Genomic DNA, 15,895 nt, shown 5'->3' with positions numbered 1-15,895 from the left:
TGATACTGGGCATTTATATGGTGACAAGTACACACCTACTAATGCATACTTGCCAAGTATGCACCTACAGATGCATACTTCACAGGTATGCATCTGTAGATGTGTACTCAGCTAGGTATGCATCTGTAGGTGTGTACTTATAAGTATGCATCTGTAGATGCATACGGAGTACACACTTCAGTTTGTAGAGTATCTATGATGAAATATAAGTGCGTGCCATTTGAACTTCCGAGGGAAGTTCAAAGCTTTTGACGGAGTAAAAAAATGCATTCTTTATTATTCCAAAAAAGTTGAGGGTAAACAGACGGAAACGGTGAAGACGGGGAAGATTTCTCCGGAAAAATGGTACGGAAATTCTATCCTTGTAGCCCGACCATTTACGTACAATTCTCCTTCGCGTGAACCCATCCACCGATCACCTACGCTGCGGTTTTCCACTGGAAAACTGTACGATTTCGATCTATCTTTGTACGAAAGTGCCTGCGCATACTCTATATACTGAAGTGTGTACTTAGTATGCGTCTGTAGACGCATACTTGCAAGTATACACCTACAGATGCATACTTAGATGAGTACACATCTACACATCATACTTGGATGAGTTAGGTATGCATCTGTAGATGTGTACTCAGCTGAGTATGCATCTGTAGATGTGTACTCAGCTGAGTATGCATCTGTAGATGTGTTCTCAGCTGAGTATGCATCTGTAGACGTGTACCCAGCGGAGTGCATCTGTAGATGTGTACTGACAAGTATGCATCTGTAGACGCGTACTGAGTACACACTTCAGTTTGTAGAGTAGACCAAAGTTGTACGATCGTACGACTCGTTGTACGACGCCTCGTTGTAATAGAGTTTGGTACGAAATTTACTACCCATATTTAGACATCAATAACAGTTTTTTTTAATGCATAAGAGGGATTTACCATTTTTCATACATTTTAAAATAAAACATCCATTCTCAAGAGGGAATTTTACGTTGACTGAATCGGATTTTAAACGGAAGGACGACAGTGCCGCCCCGACTGCATCACACTGATTTGGCTGCAGCTAGCGGTACTGTTATTCTTCTTCTAGAATCCATTTCGATTAAAGTGAACTACCCTAGTGTAACGAGGCAAGAAATGCCCTGTTTAACGACGCCGCTGAAGAAAGCTTTAATTTATGTACATACATTACTTTCGAATTTAGCCTTTTTATCGTTTTATAAAGCTAATGTTTAACAATAATTATAATGAATTTATCGTCCATTCGTTAGTATCATTATATATATGTTATAATTTCCTTCTTTCTACTTGCATGTTTTGGACTGCTGTCCCTCGCCCGTTTATCTGCAGTGCGTCTCTCTCGCACCGCACGGTCAGACAATAATATGTAGATTCACTGCTTAAAGTCTATGGCCTGCAAAGGTGAGGCAATGTTGTTCGTTTTTCTTCCATTCGTGCGCCTCCCAAGAGAAGGCCCTGTGTTTGCAATGACGCCGTGTTGGGTGTCTTGCTCGTGCGTCGTTTCTTTCATTTGAGACCCTCTTCAGACCAGACTACAAAATAATCGTGCCAATGTGTGGGAATGCGCCCCTGAGGTCACGGCAAAATGAGTTGAGAACTCGCCTTAAAATCTTTCTCTTCGTTTACCTTTCTGCAATTTTTTGAGCGTATTTGTTATTCGTGCCATCTTTTACGCCTTCTTGAGTAAAGAGCTCACGTGTTCGAAAAACAACAAATTAGTTTAGAATTTCTCGATTTACAGTACCATTAGGATTAGGCAGTTATTGTTATTGTTGTTGTTGTTGGATAACATATCACTTTATTACAAGGGAACTGGAAATCAAGATCATTGTATAAAATATAATAAATTTTGTTCACTTGGCACAAAGCTTGTTGTTTTTTAGCGTTGAGGCTATCTCCTACTTTGTAAATAATACCCGATGTCAGATTGTAAATATGTTGGCAGAGTACTTGATTGGCACTGACGGTCCGGGCCAAAACGACATGTGTGGAAAAATACTTCCGAAAAATTTCAAGAAGCGCTCAAATACCGAAGATTTCTGATGTACCCACCTAACGACTAATAAACATAAGTTTATTCCCGATGTTCGTGACTCTTCTGCGCGCTCTTCAGCCCTCACTTCGCAAAAGTTGAGCTTTGCACTATCTTGAGACGTCGGGCGGCGGGGCGGCGTGTTTTATATCCCACCCCACGGGCTCACTCTGCCCCTGTTAGTGGGCAACTTTTCCTCCTCCCCCTCCCTTCCCCCTCCACAAAAACACCACCACCCCCTCTTTCAAGCCATTGTCCATATACGCAACTGGCAACTGAGTGCGTAATCCTCCCCAAACTAATAAAGGCATGAGAGAATTTCCTTAGCTCGCTTCAAGAAGATAATAAGCATCTTACGCTTATTTAAGAACTGTAACCCAAATGGAAAAAAAATACGCCACTGTAATAACATCTTGATCAAATCGTCACTAAATCATCACTAACGAACCTCCTCCCCTTTTGACCCTAACGTAGCCTCCTGAAAAATAGGCAAGAAGCAACGCTTGGCACCTGTAAATAGGCAAAAGGTGCTACTTTGTCCTCCCCCGCCCCCTTGGACTGACTGTAGATCCGCCACTTGCACTGCTTGGGGCTGCGCAAACCCTGGCAAACCTCACACCATTATCAAATAGAGAAAACAGAGCTTAACTAGGCCCTATCAACAACGTTGAAAGAAAGTCTCCTCAGTTTGATTCGTTAATTTTGTTTTGTTCCCTACTGCCCTACTCTGCACTGCAGTTGGCACCAATGGCTATTAGTAGAAGGAAAGATGGCTTCTCGCCTGAATGTCGTCAGATTGCGAAATCTATTTCCATGTTTTGGTGTTCAACTCAACTCACAGTATGTCACTCTGACTTATCTTCTTGAATGGAACCTATATTAACTCATTTGTGATAAAATATCGGCACTAGTAGTGTTACGTCTTGTTTTATCTTCCGTATACGCAGTTACTATCAATTCTCTAACCTCAAATGTCTTCACTGCTCCTCACTTTTTGCATAAAAATGAGGACATATTTTCTGGAAATCTTATCTTATCTTTTAAGTTTTATATGTACTTGAATCCAAAGTAATCTGTAGCTTTCAGAGGAACATATTGCCTTTCTGAATGTTGAACTATTCATCCTCTTGTCTATATTTTCTGCCGTTGATTAACTTCCCTGTTTCTATTTTTTAGGAATGTATGGAATGTACGAGACCTTCATATTGTTGCTGCTCGTGGGTTAAAACCTAGCATCAAACCTCAAGCCTACGATTTACTGCAACCACGATATGGCATTCTTGAGGCTCGGCGCTCAATGTTTATCCAAACTCAAGATACTCCAAATCCTAATAGTTTAAAATTTTTACCTGGTATTGAGGTAATTAAAACATCAAACATATTATTGTATTTCTTTGTAAAACTCTGACATTAGGCAATTTACCCCTTCAGGTGCTCGGTCCAGGAAAAACCATGGATTTTCCTAATGGTACAGAGGCGTACTGCTCACCTTTAGGAAAATTACTTTTCCGCATAGAAGGAGTTAAAGGAGTTTTTTTGGGTCCAGATTTTATTACAGTCACAAAGGTACAGCATAAATTTTATTTCTTCAGAATATAAATCAATTCAATAAATTTTGTTGGAAACGCATCCCATTTTAACTGCATATAATTTTGCAAGGTTGATGAAGATATTGATTGGAAGGTTCTGAAACCAGAAATCTTTGCGACAATCATGGACTTTTTTGCCAGTGGTCTGCCTGTAATTAATGAGTCAGCTCAGAAGCCCTCTGACACAGGTAATACATTTTAATAATAGAAGTGTTGATGTGCATTGATTCACTTTCTGTTTTAAATGCTGAATCCACAGGAAGTCTTCATTTCATTGAATCTTTGACTTTGCAGAAATAGCTGAAGATGATGACGAAACAGTGCAAATGATAAAAGAACTACTTGATACTCGAATCAGACCCACTGTACAAGAGGATGGTGGTGACATCTTATTTATGGCAAGTATTATAGCTCCTTGTGTGAATGGCTACAATCTGTAAAAGATGTGCATCTCACTTTAATTTTCTCTGTAATAGGGTTTCAAGGATGGTATAGTCAGCCTGAAAATGCAAGGTTCTTGTTCATCTTGCCCTAGTTCTGTTGTTACCCTTAAAAACGGTGTTCAGAACATGCTACAGTTTTACATACCAGAAGTAAGTTTTGAAGTGAATTTTCCAATGAACAGTTGTTTACATCTATTTTTAATTCGCTAACAATTAATTGCAGGTAGTTTCCGTTGAAGAGGTGACAAATGACGACATGGAAATTATGACTAAATATGAGTTCCAAAAACTGGAAAGAAAACTACAAGGCAAAGAGAATGAGGAGAATTCCACTAAATAGTCAATCATGTCATCTTTTTCGTTTATTATGTATAAATGGTCTTTGTTACAACTTCTTTCTTGATTTGTTTATATAATCTTCATGCCTTATAATGGGGAAAAAAATTACCATCACAGAGGAACTGTTTCATGGAACTGTCAATTGATTTTTGGACTAAATATTTCAGTATGTACAGTCAGATAAATAATTAAAGTAAGGACAGGTTTCTCTTAAGATTTTCTGTGCTTGATCCATTGAATTGTCAGTGTTCTCAAACAATTATCAAGAGATGAATTAGCAATATTAGTATCATCAATATCTGTAAAATGACATCCTAGCTCCAGCAAGTCAAAGAATTGGCGCTTGTTGGGGCAGAGTGGGGAAATGGTTTCTAAAGTTGACAATAGAAGGTCCTTGGTAAAAACAGAGAAATTCTCTGCACTAAGGTGTGGCACCACATTGGACAGTAAACTAACATAATGGCATAATGTTTCAGTAGAAACAGAAGCTTTGAGCTTATCTTTCAATGCTAGCAGGAGGCGAAACACAGTGCCAGCAGGATTTGCTGGGTGTGGGATTCCTGGGTTGCCCTTAGATGGTAGTGACAACGACTCCCACAATTTTGACACTAGCCTTACCATAGTATCAATGAGGGTTGAATCTTCTACTTTTGTACTAAGAATAGATTGGTGTAACCATGATGAAAGACTGTAATCTCTGACAAGGCGACAAGCGCCATACTGAACGCTTATGGCTGATTGGATGCAACTCAGGATAAAAAGCTGAAAAGCAAAAGCAAATTAAAGAGAAATTCCAATACACAAAACCTCTTGGAAAACATTACTAGATTAAAATCAATTATAACAAAATAAAACTTACTTTGCTTTTGGTGTCACACAGACAGCTTGAATAAAAGGAGAGCAACATCTTGAAGACGAACATTTCCATGCATATGTCAACATCAGAAGCAGATTTGATACCATCTTTCACAACCTCCAAGATCCAATGGCGGTGAGCTCTGTGTATCAATAATAAACAGAACAAAGTCAGGACACAATGATACCAAGATCCAAGGAAAATATTCCAGACAGATACTCACAAATGGTCCACATGGCTTGAATGCATTAGCTCCAAGAACTCTGGTATGGTTCGCATATTTAAAACTGGCTTAGCAAGAATAAATTTAACTAAGGGTTTATTCAAGGGGCTGAAAGGGTCAGCAATATGCAAAGTGGCCTTGGCAAGGAATACGGTAATAATGCTTGGTAGCCGAGTATTTTCACCGTCCAAAGCTACAATTCCTTCATGCATGACAGACAAGAACTGCAAAGCTATCTCCTTGCCAATTCCTCTGTAAAGGCAACACGAAAAGAGTTTGGTACACAATTTTTTACTTGAGATGAAAACACTAGACATACACGATATACACACCTTGCCATTTCCAGTTGAGAGCGGTAGCGAGCAAGAACAGTATACGCTGCAGCTCTCACATCATCATCGTAACTTGACAATGCTGCAAGCGTGATGCCTAGCCCTCCAGATGTCATGAACGTATGACAAACTACTAGTGACTCTGGAGACAAAAGATATATGAAGAGTGGAAGATAAAATGATGGGTCATAGACTTGCACAGTGCCAACAAATTTTGTCTCTGCATCTGTAATCTGCAAAACACAAATCAAGTTTAAGGTTGATAAGAAGTAAAAATTTGGAGCATTTGCAAATTAAATGTGAAGAGACGAATTCACTGCACATACCTTAAAAGTGGAATGAAGGGGAAAATTAGCAATGGTTTCATTTACCATACTTTCTTTTAAATGGTTAAGAAGTTGATCAGGTCTCAGCTGCTTATCCAGCGACCTATTGACCTTTGCCTGAGACCATATGGCATAATAATCAGCACCTTGACGGCCCCAATAGAAAGGCCGGTACTGAGAGAGATCAACTCCACACTGTTCGTACATCATCAAGATTTTGAGCAAAGCTCTATCAGTTTTGCTAACAGATGCATTATATGCAGAAAGCAAAACAGGTGCATGGGAACTTTCCATAATTTTTGGGTTTCGTTCAAGAAGAATATAGAGAAACTGAATGAGGTCAAATTTACATGGATTGTGGCTCAACATAAGTCTAATATATTCAGAATGCTGAATGATCATGCTATGAACCATGGGTACATGTTCATGGCCTTCTTGAGGAGAGTACATCTTCTGAAAAACAGTAGATAAAGTTTGGAGCAGCACACAGGCCAAATCTGACTGTTCTTCATCCTTTGCAACAAGTGCAAACTTCAGGACTATTCTCAGTGTCTCTTGCCAAACCTTGCTCTCTACAACAGATTTAAAATCTTCTTGAGTTTCTTCCTGCAGAAATTTTGATATAGCCTCACACAGAGGTTTAGCCAAGACAGCTTGTTCTGAAGCACTTCCATATTTCTTCAAAGCAACACCAAGCCAAGCAAGAAGTAATAGCAACAGTTGAGGCTGATGTATTTGCAAAACTTCTGTAATGAGCTGCAAATAGTAAAGTCTCTCTTTGGTCAAAGCCGGAGCTCTTTCTTTCAAAGCCAGGCACACTTTTTCTCGTTCAGCTTGTTTCATGTGACGTTTCATCAAGAGAACCACAACATCAGTATTCATGGGCAACCATACTGGGTGCCTATCCACTTTAACAGCATAGTCCTCAATTCTTCTTCTAAGGTGGGAATATACAATACCACAGACTGGCATTTTGATGCCTGAAAAAAGACAAGAAATCCATGGCAAACAGTCTAAATAACATAATACACACATAAAATATGAAAACAGATAAGACATACTTTCCAAATTGTCCTTCAAAACAGCTCTGAGAAGCGGCAAAATAACATGCATGTGGTCCTCTAAGCCTTTTGTCTTGTAGCTATTGACAGTAGCTGTTAATGAGGCTGTCAAATCTTTTACTGGCATGCAAGATGCCATCCACCTAAGAAGGTTATTAACTGCAGCATTGCATCGGAATGTGGTCAGAATACATGGGAACAGTTGCTGGAATGGAAAGAAAGCATATTAGTGGCTTATTTCTTTGAATGAAATGATTTGTCATGAAATTGCTAAAGTGCTTACGTCACTTAAATGACATGTCTGTTGAGGACACGATTTTATATAGAGCATGAAAGCTTCAAGTAGGGATGTCACATCAATGCTCTCATTTGGAAGAAAATACACAATCCAGTTTGATATTTGCAGCACTACAGAGGGTGGCAATATCATGACTTCACTGACATTAGGGCTGCCTTTAGTCCGAAGTTCAGATGCTCGAGTAAGTAGGTGCTCTGCTAATTGCACCCACTGAGAAAGTTTTTGATTTTCTTTAGTACCAACAATGAAAGTTGAGCATGAAAGGTCTGATATTAAGACCAGAGTATCAGATATATCTTGAAATGTGAGTTGGAAAGAATCCACCATGTTGGTGATGTTTTCCTTTGGGTCTTTCTCATGTGTTGTAAGTTTGAGTCCCTCTAAAAATTTCCTTTTGAAGGGCAAAATGTTGGGCCCAAGTTCAGAACATGTTGATGCTTTTTTTAACACTTTCATCATCAGATTTGTCAATAATGCAGAGGACTTAGTCCTGCCCTTGACAAGAGGGTTAAATTGTTGGTATAGGAATGGATGAAAGAGAATGACCTGTAGAAAGGTATCTTGTCAGTATTAAGTGAACTAAATTACTAAATTTAACTACATTAATACTTTGCATATAGTATTTTCTAACCTTGAAGCAGTCAATGAACAGTCCTGCATTTCTTTTCTTTCCAAACTGGTCAAAATGTGTAGCGGTGTCAAGTATGAATAGAAGTATTTCTTGAGATCTAAGTACGCAACCCTCAGTCAATTTCTCTAATTGAGTTAGTTGCATTAAATGAAAACAAATAAAATGAACTACTTGAATAACAGCATAGGAGCCTTTCAACCTTTCAGCCTCTGATAAATTTTCTGGAAAATAAAGATATTATGCTATTTAAAGATATGTGGACATCCTCCCAGGAAAGTGACAATAAACATATAAGACTCACCTTTAGGGTTGTCATGCATTGTAGGAAGAGCAAGACTAATAAACATTTTGTTGATGGTGTCTTGTAAAGAAGAATCATCGTTTTCACAGAACAAAAAGGTACTCAATTTAACTTCTGCACTATTCTCCCCAAGAACATTCAGCTCAACTGGTTGGGGACTGCCGCCAGGAAGCCATGATTGCAGGTAATTAGCCAATTTAGAAGGAATGACATTAGGATAGGTATGCAAAACCAGATGCAGAAATGCTCCAGAGTGTGGAAAACGACAAAGCAAGCGTAAAACTACCTTGCAACAGAAGTCTTGAACAACCTAGCAAAACATTGATAAATTGTAAAATGTTGGCTTAGTTTCAAAATCACTGTCTAAAAATGTTCTCGATTTGAAAATAATCACCTGTTTTTGATGCCGTTTCAATTTCTTTCCATTTATGTTCTCCCTAAGAACTTCTAGGAAGGCAGGAAGCCATGGGCTGAGCTTTGCAGAGTGGGCCATGTCATCGCAAGGCAATGCATCTTTGTTTTCTGAAAGATCTGGAAAATCCATTGCAGTGTCAGAGTAGTAAACAGAGAATTGGAAAAATTGCAGTTCATATTCATATTGATCAACTTTAATGATAATTTACCATCAAACAGCTCCTGCAGTGTTCTTCCGTCTGAGAGTGCTAATGTAGATGGACAATGCTTGTACATCATTTTTCCAGCTTCATCCTCAGCACAAGCAATTATGTCAAGATATTTGGGGCATGAAACACAGGCACGTATCATACTCTCAACAAGAATGTTAACTGCTTCTGAACATTCTTTCTTTCCGGATGCAGTTTCTTGAAAATTTGATAACCATATAATGGCCTCATGAGAAGAACCTTCCAAAGATCTAGACCTTTTGATCAATCTCTGGAGTACAAGAGAAGCCATGCTACCGACAATGGGGTTGGGGCTGATCAAATCTTGAAATACAATTGTAATAACATTTCTCAGCTCATTCTGGAATTAATAATATCAATTTAAATTCAATCAATCATTTGGGTGAATTTTTTTTCGCTTTAAGCTGGATTAAATCAAGTATTACCCACATTTTCCACAACAAAGTTTACATCTTGGATAGAGAGAAGCAGTTGAAAGAAGCGATTGCGAAGCAACGCAATATCTTCTGAGGAGTGATCCTGCAGTACAACATTAGTCAAAGATGTCTTGAAATCAGACTGGGCAGAATGTAATGGATTCAAAATTTTTGGACAAAGTCTCTGATACATTTCCAAGACTTCCAAAAGGAGAGACAACACATCTACTGGTCTAGTAGTTGCTTCACCATCAATTTCCATACTATCAGATTCAGACAGTTTACTGCTCCACACCTGCCATGCCTTCTGAAGGGAATCAAGACTGGGAACATTCTGAAAACAATTAAAGATAAATAATTCATATTAATAATAAAAGGGAAAAAAGAGAGTAGATTTGTCTAAATGAGGTTGGTATGCTCACCTCAAGTATACATTTTGTGAAAAGGTTGAGGAAAGCTGCTGATTGAGCATAGTGTAAAATTTTTTCAGAGCTCCACTTGCGAACAACATCACAAAAGGCAGTAGCCTTTCGGAGCATGGACAACAAGAGTTGTAATGATGATTTAGCAACATCGATGTTTTCCTTGCAAGATACCTCTGCTTCACGGGCATTCAAAGCACGCACAACAGGAATAGGAATGCACATGTTAATGGCAGCAGTAGATAACTTCATTGCTGACATTGGGAGTTGACGCAACAAAACCTCCTCTGGGTGCTGGTCCTCAAGGACCTGTGTGAAAAACAAGAAATATGATAGGTGTTTATAAGAAACAGCTTAAGGTAGCAGAGGAGAAAACTGTAGAATCATGAATAAAGTAACGTTTTTTTAGTCAGTAAATTTTTTTAAAATAATAATTTGTGGAGAAGGAAGGGGGAAGAAAAGAGTACAAACCTGACAGAGAAATTTAGCACATAGGAACCATTGAGGTGATGATCTTGGTTGAATGAACGGACGAATAGAATTCATAGTATCATCCAATGAGTCTGGACAAGCTGCTAAAGTCTTGGATATAAGATCCGCAACTTTAGGATTTCCCCACGGATGACCAACTCTCTGCCAAAATGAAAATAGAAATGCTTTGTAAAAATTAAAACTTATGGTAGAAAAAAAATTCAATTTTAGAGGGTAAATCTTAACTTTGCACAGTTACAGACGACCTCACAGATAATAACAACAGGTTTTACCTTTAAAACATTGGATACCAATCGATTATTGCGGTCAGTTTGCTGTGTGCCTCCAAAGATTATTCCATAACGGTGGGAAGTCAAAAGCACAAGCAAAAGTTCATGAACTGCAGAGGAGACAAGGCCAGCTTCTTCACTGTCAATCTACAAAGAAAGTTATTAAACCTCAGAAAATTATTTATTAGGAGAAAAACACATTCCAGTAAAAATCCAACACACGCAGAAACCCCCACCCCCTGGGGGAAAATCAAAGCATAGAACTGTACTCACTTCATTCTCCATCTTAGGCTTTTCTTTAATATTTTTCATTGCCCAGGGGGCAAGTGATTTTGTCTTGGGTCTGTTTTGAGGTCCTTTCCACTTGTACAGATGCAGCAATGAAATTATTGTGTTCGGGTTGAAAATGTTAACTTTTGATGTTTTAAAAACAGATGATTTCTCAACAATAGCCTTCTTAATTGTCATGAGGTACATCACTACAATGTTAGATGGGTCATATAACAAGCCTTCCATGACACAGGTAAGTATCCCTGCAGATAAGAAACATACAAAAATACTGCAACCTGATGCCTCAAAAGGTAATAGAAGTTACTGTGGTGCAACTTACAAGGCATTTGTGAGACAGCCAACAGCAAGCTACTGTCAGCATCAATTAGAAGAGCAACAAGTAATTTGAGATAAGCAACTCGAGACCTCAGTGGAGCTCGTAAAGATGTTAAATTTACAACAACTTCTTCGTCCAGAGTTACTTTCTGTAATATTTCTTTGGCAAATTTTGTATCTAGTGCCACCATAGCTAAAAAAAACATTCTTTGTTAATACCAGAAATACTTCTTCAAGTACAGCAAAAAAAAACAAACTATTTTTCATAACATAAGGAAAAATTTCTACCTGTGAGAAGATCCAAACAGAAATGCGGCTCACGTTGGCGTTTTAAAATATTATTAATTACTTGTAAATAAGAATCCAGCAGTTCTCGACAGGCTTCAACTGCTTCAGGCACTTTGTCACGATGGCTGGCAGATATTCTACATAAAAAATAAGAGATTGTTATCAAAAGCTGGATTTGAAAGCCTACCGAAAAGGTCAAAAATACAAACCTGACAAGAACTTTGAAGAGGGTACGGAAAATGTATTGAATTTGAGAAACCTTTTCAAAAAATTCAGGCGAAGGCAAAGTGCCAATGATGTCTTTGACAGAACCTCCAGAGGTAAGAAAACAATCAATGTGCTCAGCACACTCATTTGTAACCAAATCTATATTAAATAAACCAAAGAGTTAGCAAAAGTTGAAAGATATGAGGAATTGGTTTTTTACATGGAGCTGGAAAGATGCCATGTGTCACATATTATCCCTCATCTTACCCTCTGTTTCATTTTTCTCCTTCTCAAAACCCTTTTCTTCATCCTTCTCTTCATCTTTTTCAGTAGGAGTCAAGTTGTCAACTTCATCACTTTTCTCTTCACTGTCATTCTTCTCTGTCGATTGCAGTTTGTTGTATTCTCTTTGAGCTTGCCTTTCAGGTTTCAGTCTGTTCAACGTCCGGTCCATAAGAGATTTCTCCCATTCACTTGAAATCATGTACAGCCATTCACGTACAGCTTTAACAAAATATTGAGCAATTATTGGTCTCCTTAGGAATTATTTTTAAAAATTGTGCCTGATTCCTACCTTCAGGTCCATCGGACCCTTTCAGAGCGGCAATGAATTCTTCAGTGGAAAGCCCCTTGTGTTTCTTCTTTGGAGGTTCTGATATAGAAGAGATGGCAGTCTCCTTTGACACTGATACATCTGGTACATCTTCAGATGCTTTCCGTTTAAGTTTCTTTACCCCCATGATGAAGATTATCAAAATTCAACCTGAAATAAGATGAATGTAGTGATGACAAAAATAAATGAGAAGATGAACGGAATAACAAGCCAAAATAAGTGTCCAGGAAAGAACAAATACACTATACGGTGGTGATGGTTGTCCTGTTAACTCAATAACACAAATACCATTAAATACTGCCATCACTAACCTCTCAGACCACGCGCTGAACCCGCTGAACGTGTGTTGTGGGGGTGGCGTTCCGGCCGCTGCTGGCCTGGGGGGGGGGGGGGAGGAGGAGAGGAGAGGTCGAGAAGTCGACGGCTTTCGAGCTCTCGAGTCTCGAGCGACTGTCTCGATAGGGCCCGTGCACCGCTGGAGGAAGAACAAAAACTCCTGGTGGGCATTTCCGCGCGAGCCTTCAAAGCTGGGACCCAGCTGGGGTGCCTGTTTGTTGTATTTTATTATTTTTACCGGTTTTAAACAAGTGGCTAAGGATCGCGGCAGGTTGCGGTGTCGGTTCACGATAATTGGAGAAGGAAACTAGTCGATTACGCCGAACCTTAAGCAAAATAAGTGAACTTGTCAAGATAGTGCAGGTTAGGTTGACTAAGATGTCTGCTAGGTCGACGCCATGTTAACTCCGCGCACCCGTCGCTGCTGGTGGGCAAACGAAACAGCCTTTTTCTGCTTTTCCCGATACGAGTATGCCACAAAAGCTCTCAACGCGAGTCGGAAATTTTTATTTAATTTAATTTCGACAATGTAAAAGGTTGGATGAATTCCAGTCACTTCTCAAAACGCGAAAACGCGAGAACCAAATTTGAACTTCGCGCTGCTTTTCCCACCAGCACGGAAGGGAACGTTATGCGTCGTTTAACAGCACCGTTTCGAGATCCTCGACCTGCACGGGCCCTATGTGTTCGATCCTGGTGTGGTGCCGGACCGGGGACAAGACGCAAAACAGGCAGGTAACTCTAGGTAAATTTTGATCGTACGGCGTATTTGGCAGTCGCCAACTTCTGACCTAACGCTCTGTCTGTCTTTATAGTGCGTTCGGCAGCTTCAAAGCTGAGTTCTTACTTCTCCTCGCTCGACCACAATTTTACGTGTTCGACATGTTGTCTCTCCGACGTGCCGCATCTTCTGTTGTGAGGTAATTCTTGTCAAGGGGTCTTGAAGGTTTAGTTGAACCAGTATGATTTCGACTTAAGATCATGTGGGTTTTCACTTTTCACTGATTTTACTTCTTGTTAACTCTTATATAATCAAGTTCACGAAGGTCAAGTTTTGAGGTGGTTAGTTTATAAGGGTTATGGTTTGCTCCAACGTAGGTAGAAATTTTATCTTCCAAACGCAAGATCTTGGCAAGTTAGAATGTGGGCAAGAGCTGTCGGCTCCTTGTGTTCTTTGTTAAATGACTATGATTTGCGATCCTCATGTGACATGATCTAAGACTGAGTGACTGATACATATAAAACTCCCGAAGATAAGCCTTGTTGTTGCTCCATCGTATTCACCTTTGACCCTGTTTCCAGGCGTAATACCCTCGCTTTGTCCGGAGCAGCACAACAATGTGCTTTCAAGAGCACACTTCCTGAACTTCCTTATGAATACAGTGCCTTGGAGCCGGTTGTTTCTCGGGACATTATGACTTTGCACCATCAGAAACATCATGCTGCTTATGTTACCAATTACAACGCCACACTGGAGAAGTTGCAAGCTGCTGTCAGCAGAAGTGAGTTTTGAGTTTAGTCCAACTGTTTGTCAACTTTAGTTTATTTCTTTACTTTTAATATTTTGATTGCGTCTTTCAGATGATATTTCAGCCCAGATTGAACTTCAGCCAGCTTTGAAATTCAATGGAGGTGGTCATATTAACCATTCCATATTTTGGCAGAACCTTACTCCTGACACTACTAAGCCAGAAGGTCAGTACACCTTCTAAGATTAAGCCATTTATTATTTGAAATCAAGCATTTAATTTTGGTTCTTTTAACAGCTGGTCTGGAAGATGCCATCAATCTTCGATTTGGTAGCTTTGAGAAATTTAAGAATGAAATGTCAACCAAGGCAGTTGGTGTTCAAGGGTCTGGGTGGGCTTGGCTGGGCTATGACAAAACTAGCAAGAGCCTTCAGATTGCTACTTGTGCTAACCAAGATCCTCTGCAAGGAACAACTGGTATGTAAAACCCAAGATAATTCCAGAATTTTAGCATAACTTTGCAAGGCTTACAATTTATGTTTGAGTACTGTAGTAACAATGACATTGTCTGTCATTCAGAGACCAATTTGATTGTCTTTTGTTTTATTTCTTATTTCTTAAACTCAACTGTTTTCTTTTCAAGTGAAATTGAGTTTACAGAGACATTTGTCTGCACTCCCAATGATGAACTGACTATTTCATCCTTGCTCGCATATTGGTTTTAATAGACCAAGATGACGTAAAATGTGGCCGACTTTGTCAAGCCTGAGGCAGATAGAGTCCTGAGGGAGTGAAATTTGTTTTAGTTTTTTGTATATTTGCAGCTGTTTGTTTATCCCAATGATGAACTGACTAGTTCATCCTTGCTCGCAAATTGGTCTTGACAACCAAGATGACATAAATTGTGGCAGACTTTATCAAGCCTGAGGCAGATAAGGTTCTGAGGGAGCCAACTTTTTTTAATTCACATACGGTATTCACAGCTGTTTGTTATTCCCACTGATGAACTGACTTTTTCATCCTTGCTCGCATATTGGTTTTATGGACCAAGATGACGTAAAATGAGGCCGACTTTGTCAAGCCTGAGGCAGATGAAGTCCTGAGGGAGTTCCATCCTGAGGCAATTTGGAGTACTTACAGGGGCACTTGCAGGTTGCGGTCAGGGGCGGGAACGATGCCATTGCTTCGAATCAATTCAGTTTCGTGTTTTAATAAGTGTTTTCTATTCTGTTTATCATGCAGGTCTGATACCCTTGCTTGGAATTGATGTTTGGGAGCATGCCTACTATCTTCAGTACAAAAATGTGCGTGCTGATTATGTGAAGGCTATTTTTGATGTTGTTAATTGGAAGGATGTCTCAAAACGTTTTGCTGATGCCAAAGCCTAGTCACTCTGTTCATAATTTTGTGCTAAGTAATAACTTTTGTTCAGGTATCATATTATTCTTTTTACTTAGTTAATTAATTTTCCACTCTGTGTGATGTTTAGATGTGCAATGTAATGTATACCCACTTTGTTATTGTTTTGTTGTCTCAATGTTTTTGTAAAGAATTTTAATTGGATTCATCTTGATATAGAATGTGATACTCAATAAATAATGATCGAAAAATTTTAGAATCTAATTAGTCTTTTCATGCCTATCTTTAGACCTTTCTCATTCTTATCACCAGACAGACAGCGCGTGGCGAGCTGG

At 39.2% G+C, this 15,895-nt stretch overlaps 3 protein-coding genes across 6 annotated transcripts; 2 read left to right on the top strand and 1 right to left on the bottom strand.

The window, feature by feature from the left end:
• Window positions 1–2,725: 2,725 nt before the first annotated feature.
• On the top strand, window positions 2,726–4,467 carry LOC117654459 (NFU1 iron-sulfur cluster scaffold homolog, mitochondrial-like). Its single transcript, XM_034401102.1, has 7 exons — window positions 2,726–2,880; window positions 3,217–3,400; window positions 3,472–3,606; window positions 3,700–3,817; window positions 3,924–4,027; window positions 4,106–4,222; window positions 4,296–4,467. The coding sequence occupies exons 1-7, from the start codon at window positions 2,810–2,812 to the stop codon at window positions 4,410–4,412; spliced, it is 846 nt and encodes a 281-aa protein (XP_034256993.1). The 5' UTR covers window positions 2,726–2,809; the 3' UTR covers window positions 4,413–4,467.
• Window positions 4,422–12,779, bottom strand: LOC117654457. 2 transcript variants are annotated; one of them, XM_034401097.1, is made up of 22 exons: window positions 12,708–12,779; window positions 12,358–12,546; window positions 12,051–12,287; window positions 11,786–11,942; window positions 11,577–11,713; window positions 11,293–11,481; window positions 10,956–11,215; window positions 10,686–10,829; window positions 10,393–10,554; window positions 9,922–10,230; window positions 9,513–9,833; window positions 9,063–9,423; window positions 8,834–8,970; window positions 8,440–8,749; window positions 8,139–8,359; window positions 7,493–8,053; window positions 7,210–7,414; window positions 6,149–7,128; window positions 5,823–6,055; window positions 5,491–5,742; window positions 5,271–5,409; window positions 4,422–5,173 (listed from the first exon to the last, which is right to left on the bottom strand). In XM_034401097.1, the coding sequence occupies exons 2-22, from the start codon at window positions 12,521–12,523 to the stop codon at window positions 4,622–4,624; spliced, it is 6,033 nt and encodes a 2,010-aa protein (XP_034256988.1). In that variant the 5' UTR covers window positions 12,524–12,546; window positions 12,708–12,779; the 3' UTR covers window positions 4,422–4,621. The 2 variants fall into 2 exon arrangements, with proteins under 2 accessions (XP_034256988.1, XP_034256989.1); XM_034401098.1 differs by lacking the exon at window positions 12,708–12,779 and adding an exon at window positions 12,638–12,703.
• Window positions 12,780–13,413: 634 nt separating this feature from the next.
• Window positions 13,414–15,824, top strand: LOC117654460 (superoxide dismutase [Mn], mitochondrial). 3 transcript variants are annotated; one of them, XM_034401103.1, is made up of 6 exons: window positions 13,414–13,463; window positions 13,548–13,652; window positions 14,035–14,234; window positions 14,314–14,427; window positions 14,499–14,678; window positions 15,444–15,824. In XM_034401103.1, exons 1-6 carry the CDS (start codon window positions 13,414–13,416, stop codon window positions 15,587–15,589), a joined length of 795 nt encoding a protein of 264 aa, XP_034256994.1. In that variant the 3' UTR covers window positions 15,590–15,824. The 3 variants fall into 3 exon arrangements, with proteins under 3 accessions (XP_034256994.1, XP_034256996.1, XP_034256995.1); XM_034401105.1 differs by having other exon boundaries at window positions 13,414–13,467; XM_034401104.1 differs by having other exon boundaries at window positions 13,414–13,477.
• The last annotated feature ends 71 nt before the right edge of the window (window positions 15,825–15,895 follow it).

This window comes from Thrips palmi, unplaced genomic scaffold (genome assembly GCF_012932325.1).
Source record: "Thrips palmi isolate BJ-2018 unplaced genomic scaffold, TpBJ-2018v1 HiC_scaffold_10, whole genome shotgun sequence".
Classification (NCBI taxonomy): domain Eukaryota; kingdom Metazoa; phylum Arthropoda; class Insecta; order Thysanoptera; family Thripidae; genus Thrips; species Thrips palmi.
Note: the sequence above shows the minus strand (reverse complement) of the source record. Positions and strands in the feature narration are given on the sequence as shown.

Coding starts and splice junctions, on each gene's coding strand:
- LOC117654459 (XM_034401102.1), top strand. CDS start 2,810: ATGGCTTCTCGCCTGAATGTCGTCAGATTGCGAAATCTATTTCCATGT. Junction 2,881..3,216: donor GGTGTTCAACTCAACTCACA/GTATGTCACTCT, acceptor TCTATTTTTTAG/GAATGTATGGAATGTACGAG. Junction 4,028..4,105: donor GTGGTGACATCTTATTTATG/GCAAGTATTATA, acceptor TCTCTGTAATAG/GGTTTCAAGGATGGTATAGT.
- LOC117654457 (XM_034401097.1), bottom strand. CDS start 12,523: ATGGGGGTAAAGAAACTTAAACGGAAAGCATCTGAAGATGTACCAGAT. Junction 7,129..7,209: donor TTTGAAGGACAATTTGGAAA/GTATGTCTTATC, acceptor GTCTTTTTTCAG/GCATCAAAATGCCAGTCTGT. Junction 6,056..6,148: donor CCCTTCATTCCACTTTTAAG/GTATGTGCAGTG, acceptor TGTGTTTTGCAG/ATTACAGATGCAGAGACAAA.
- LOC117654460 (XM_034401103.1), top strand. CDS start 13,414: ATGTGTTCGATCCTGGTGTGGTGCCGGACCGGGGACAAGACGCAAAAC. Junction 13,653..14,034: donor GCCGCATCTTCTGTTGTGAG/GTAATTCTTGTC, acceptor CCCTGTTTCCAG/GCGTAATACCCTCGCTTTGT. Junction 14,235..14,313: donor GCAAGCTGCTGTCAGCAGAA/GTGAGTTTTGAG, acceptor TGCGTCTTTCAG/ATGATATTTCAGCCCAGATT.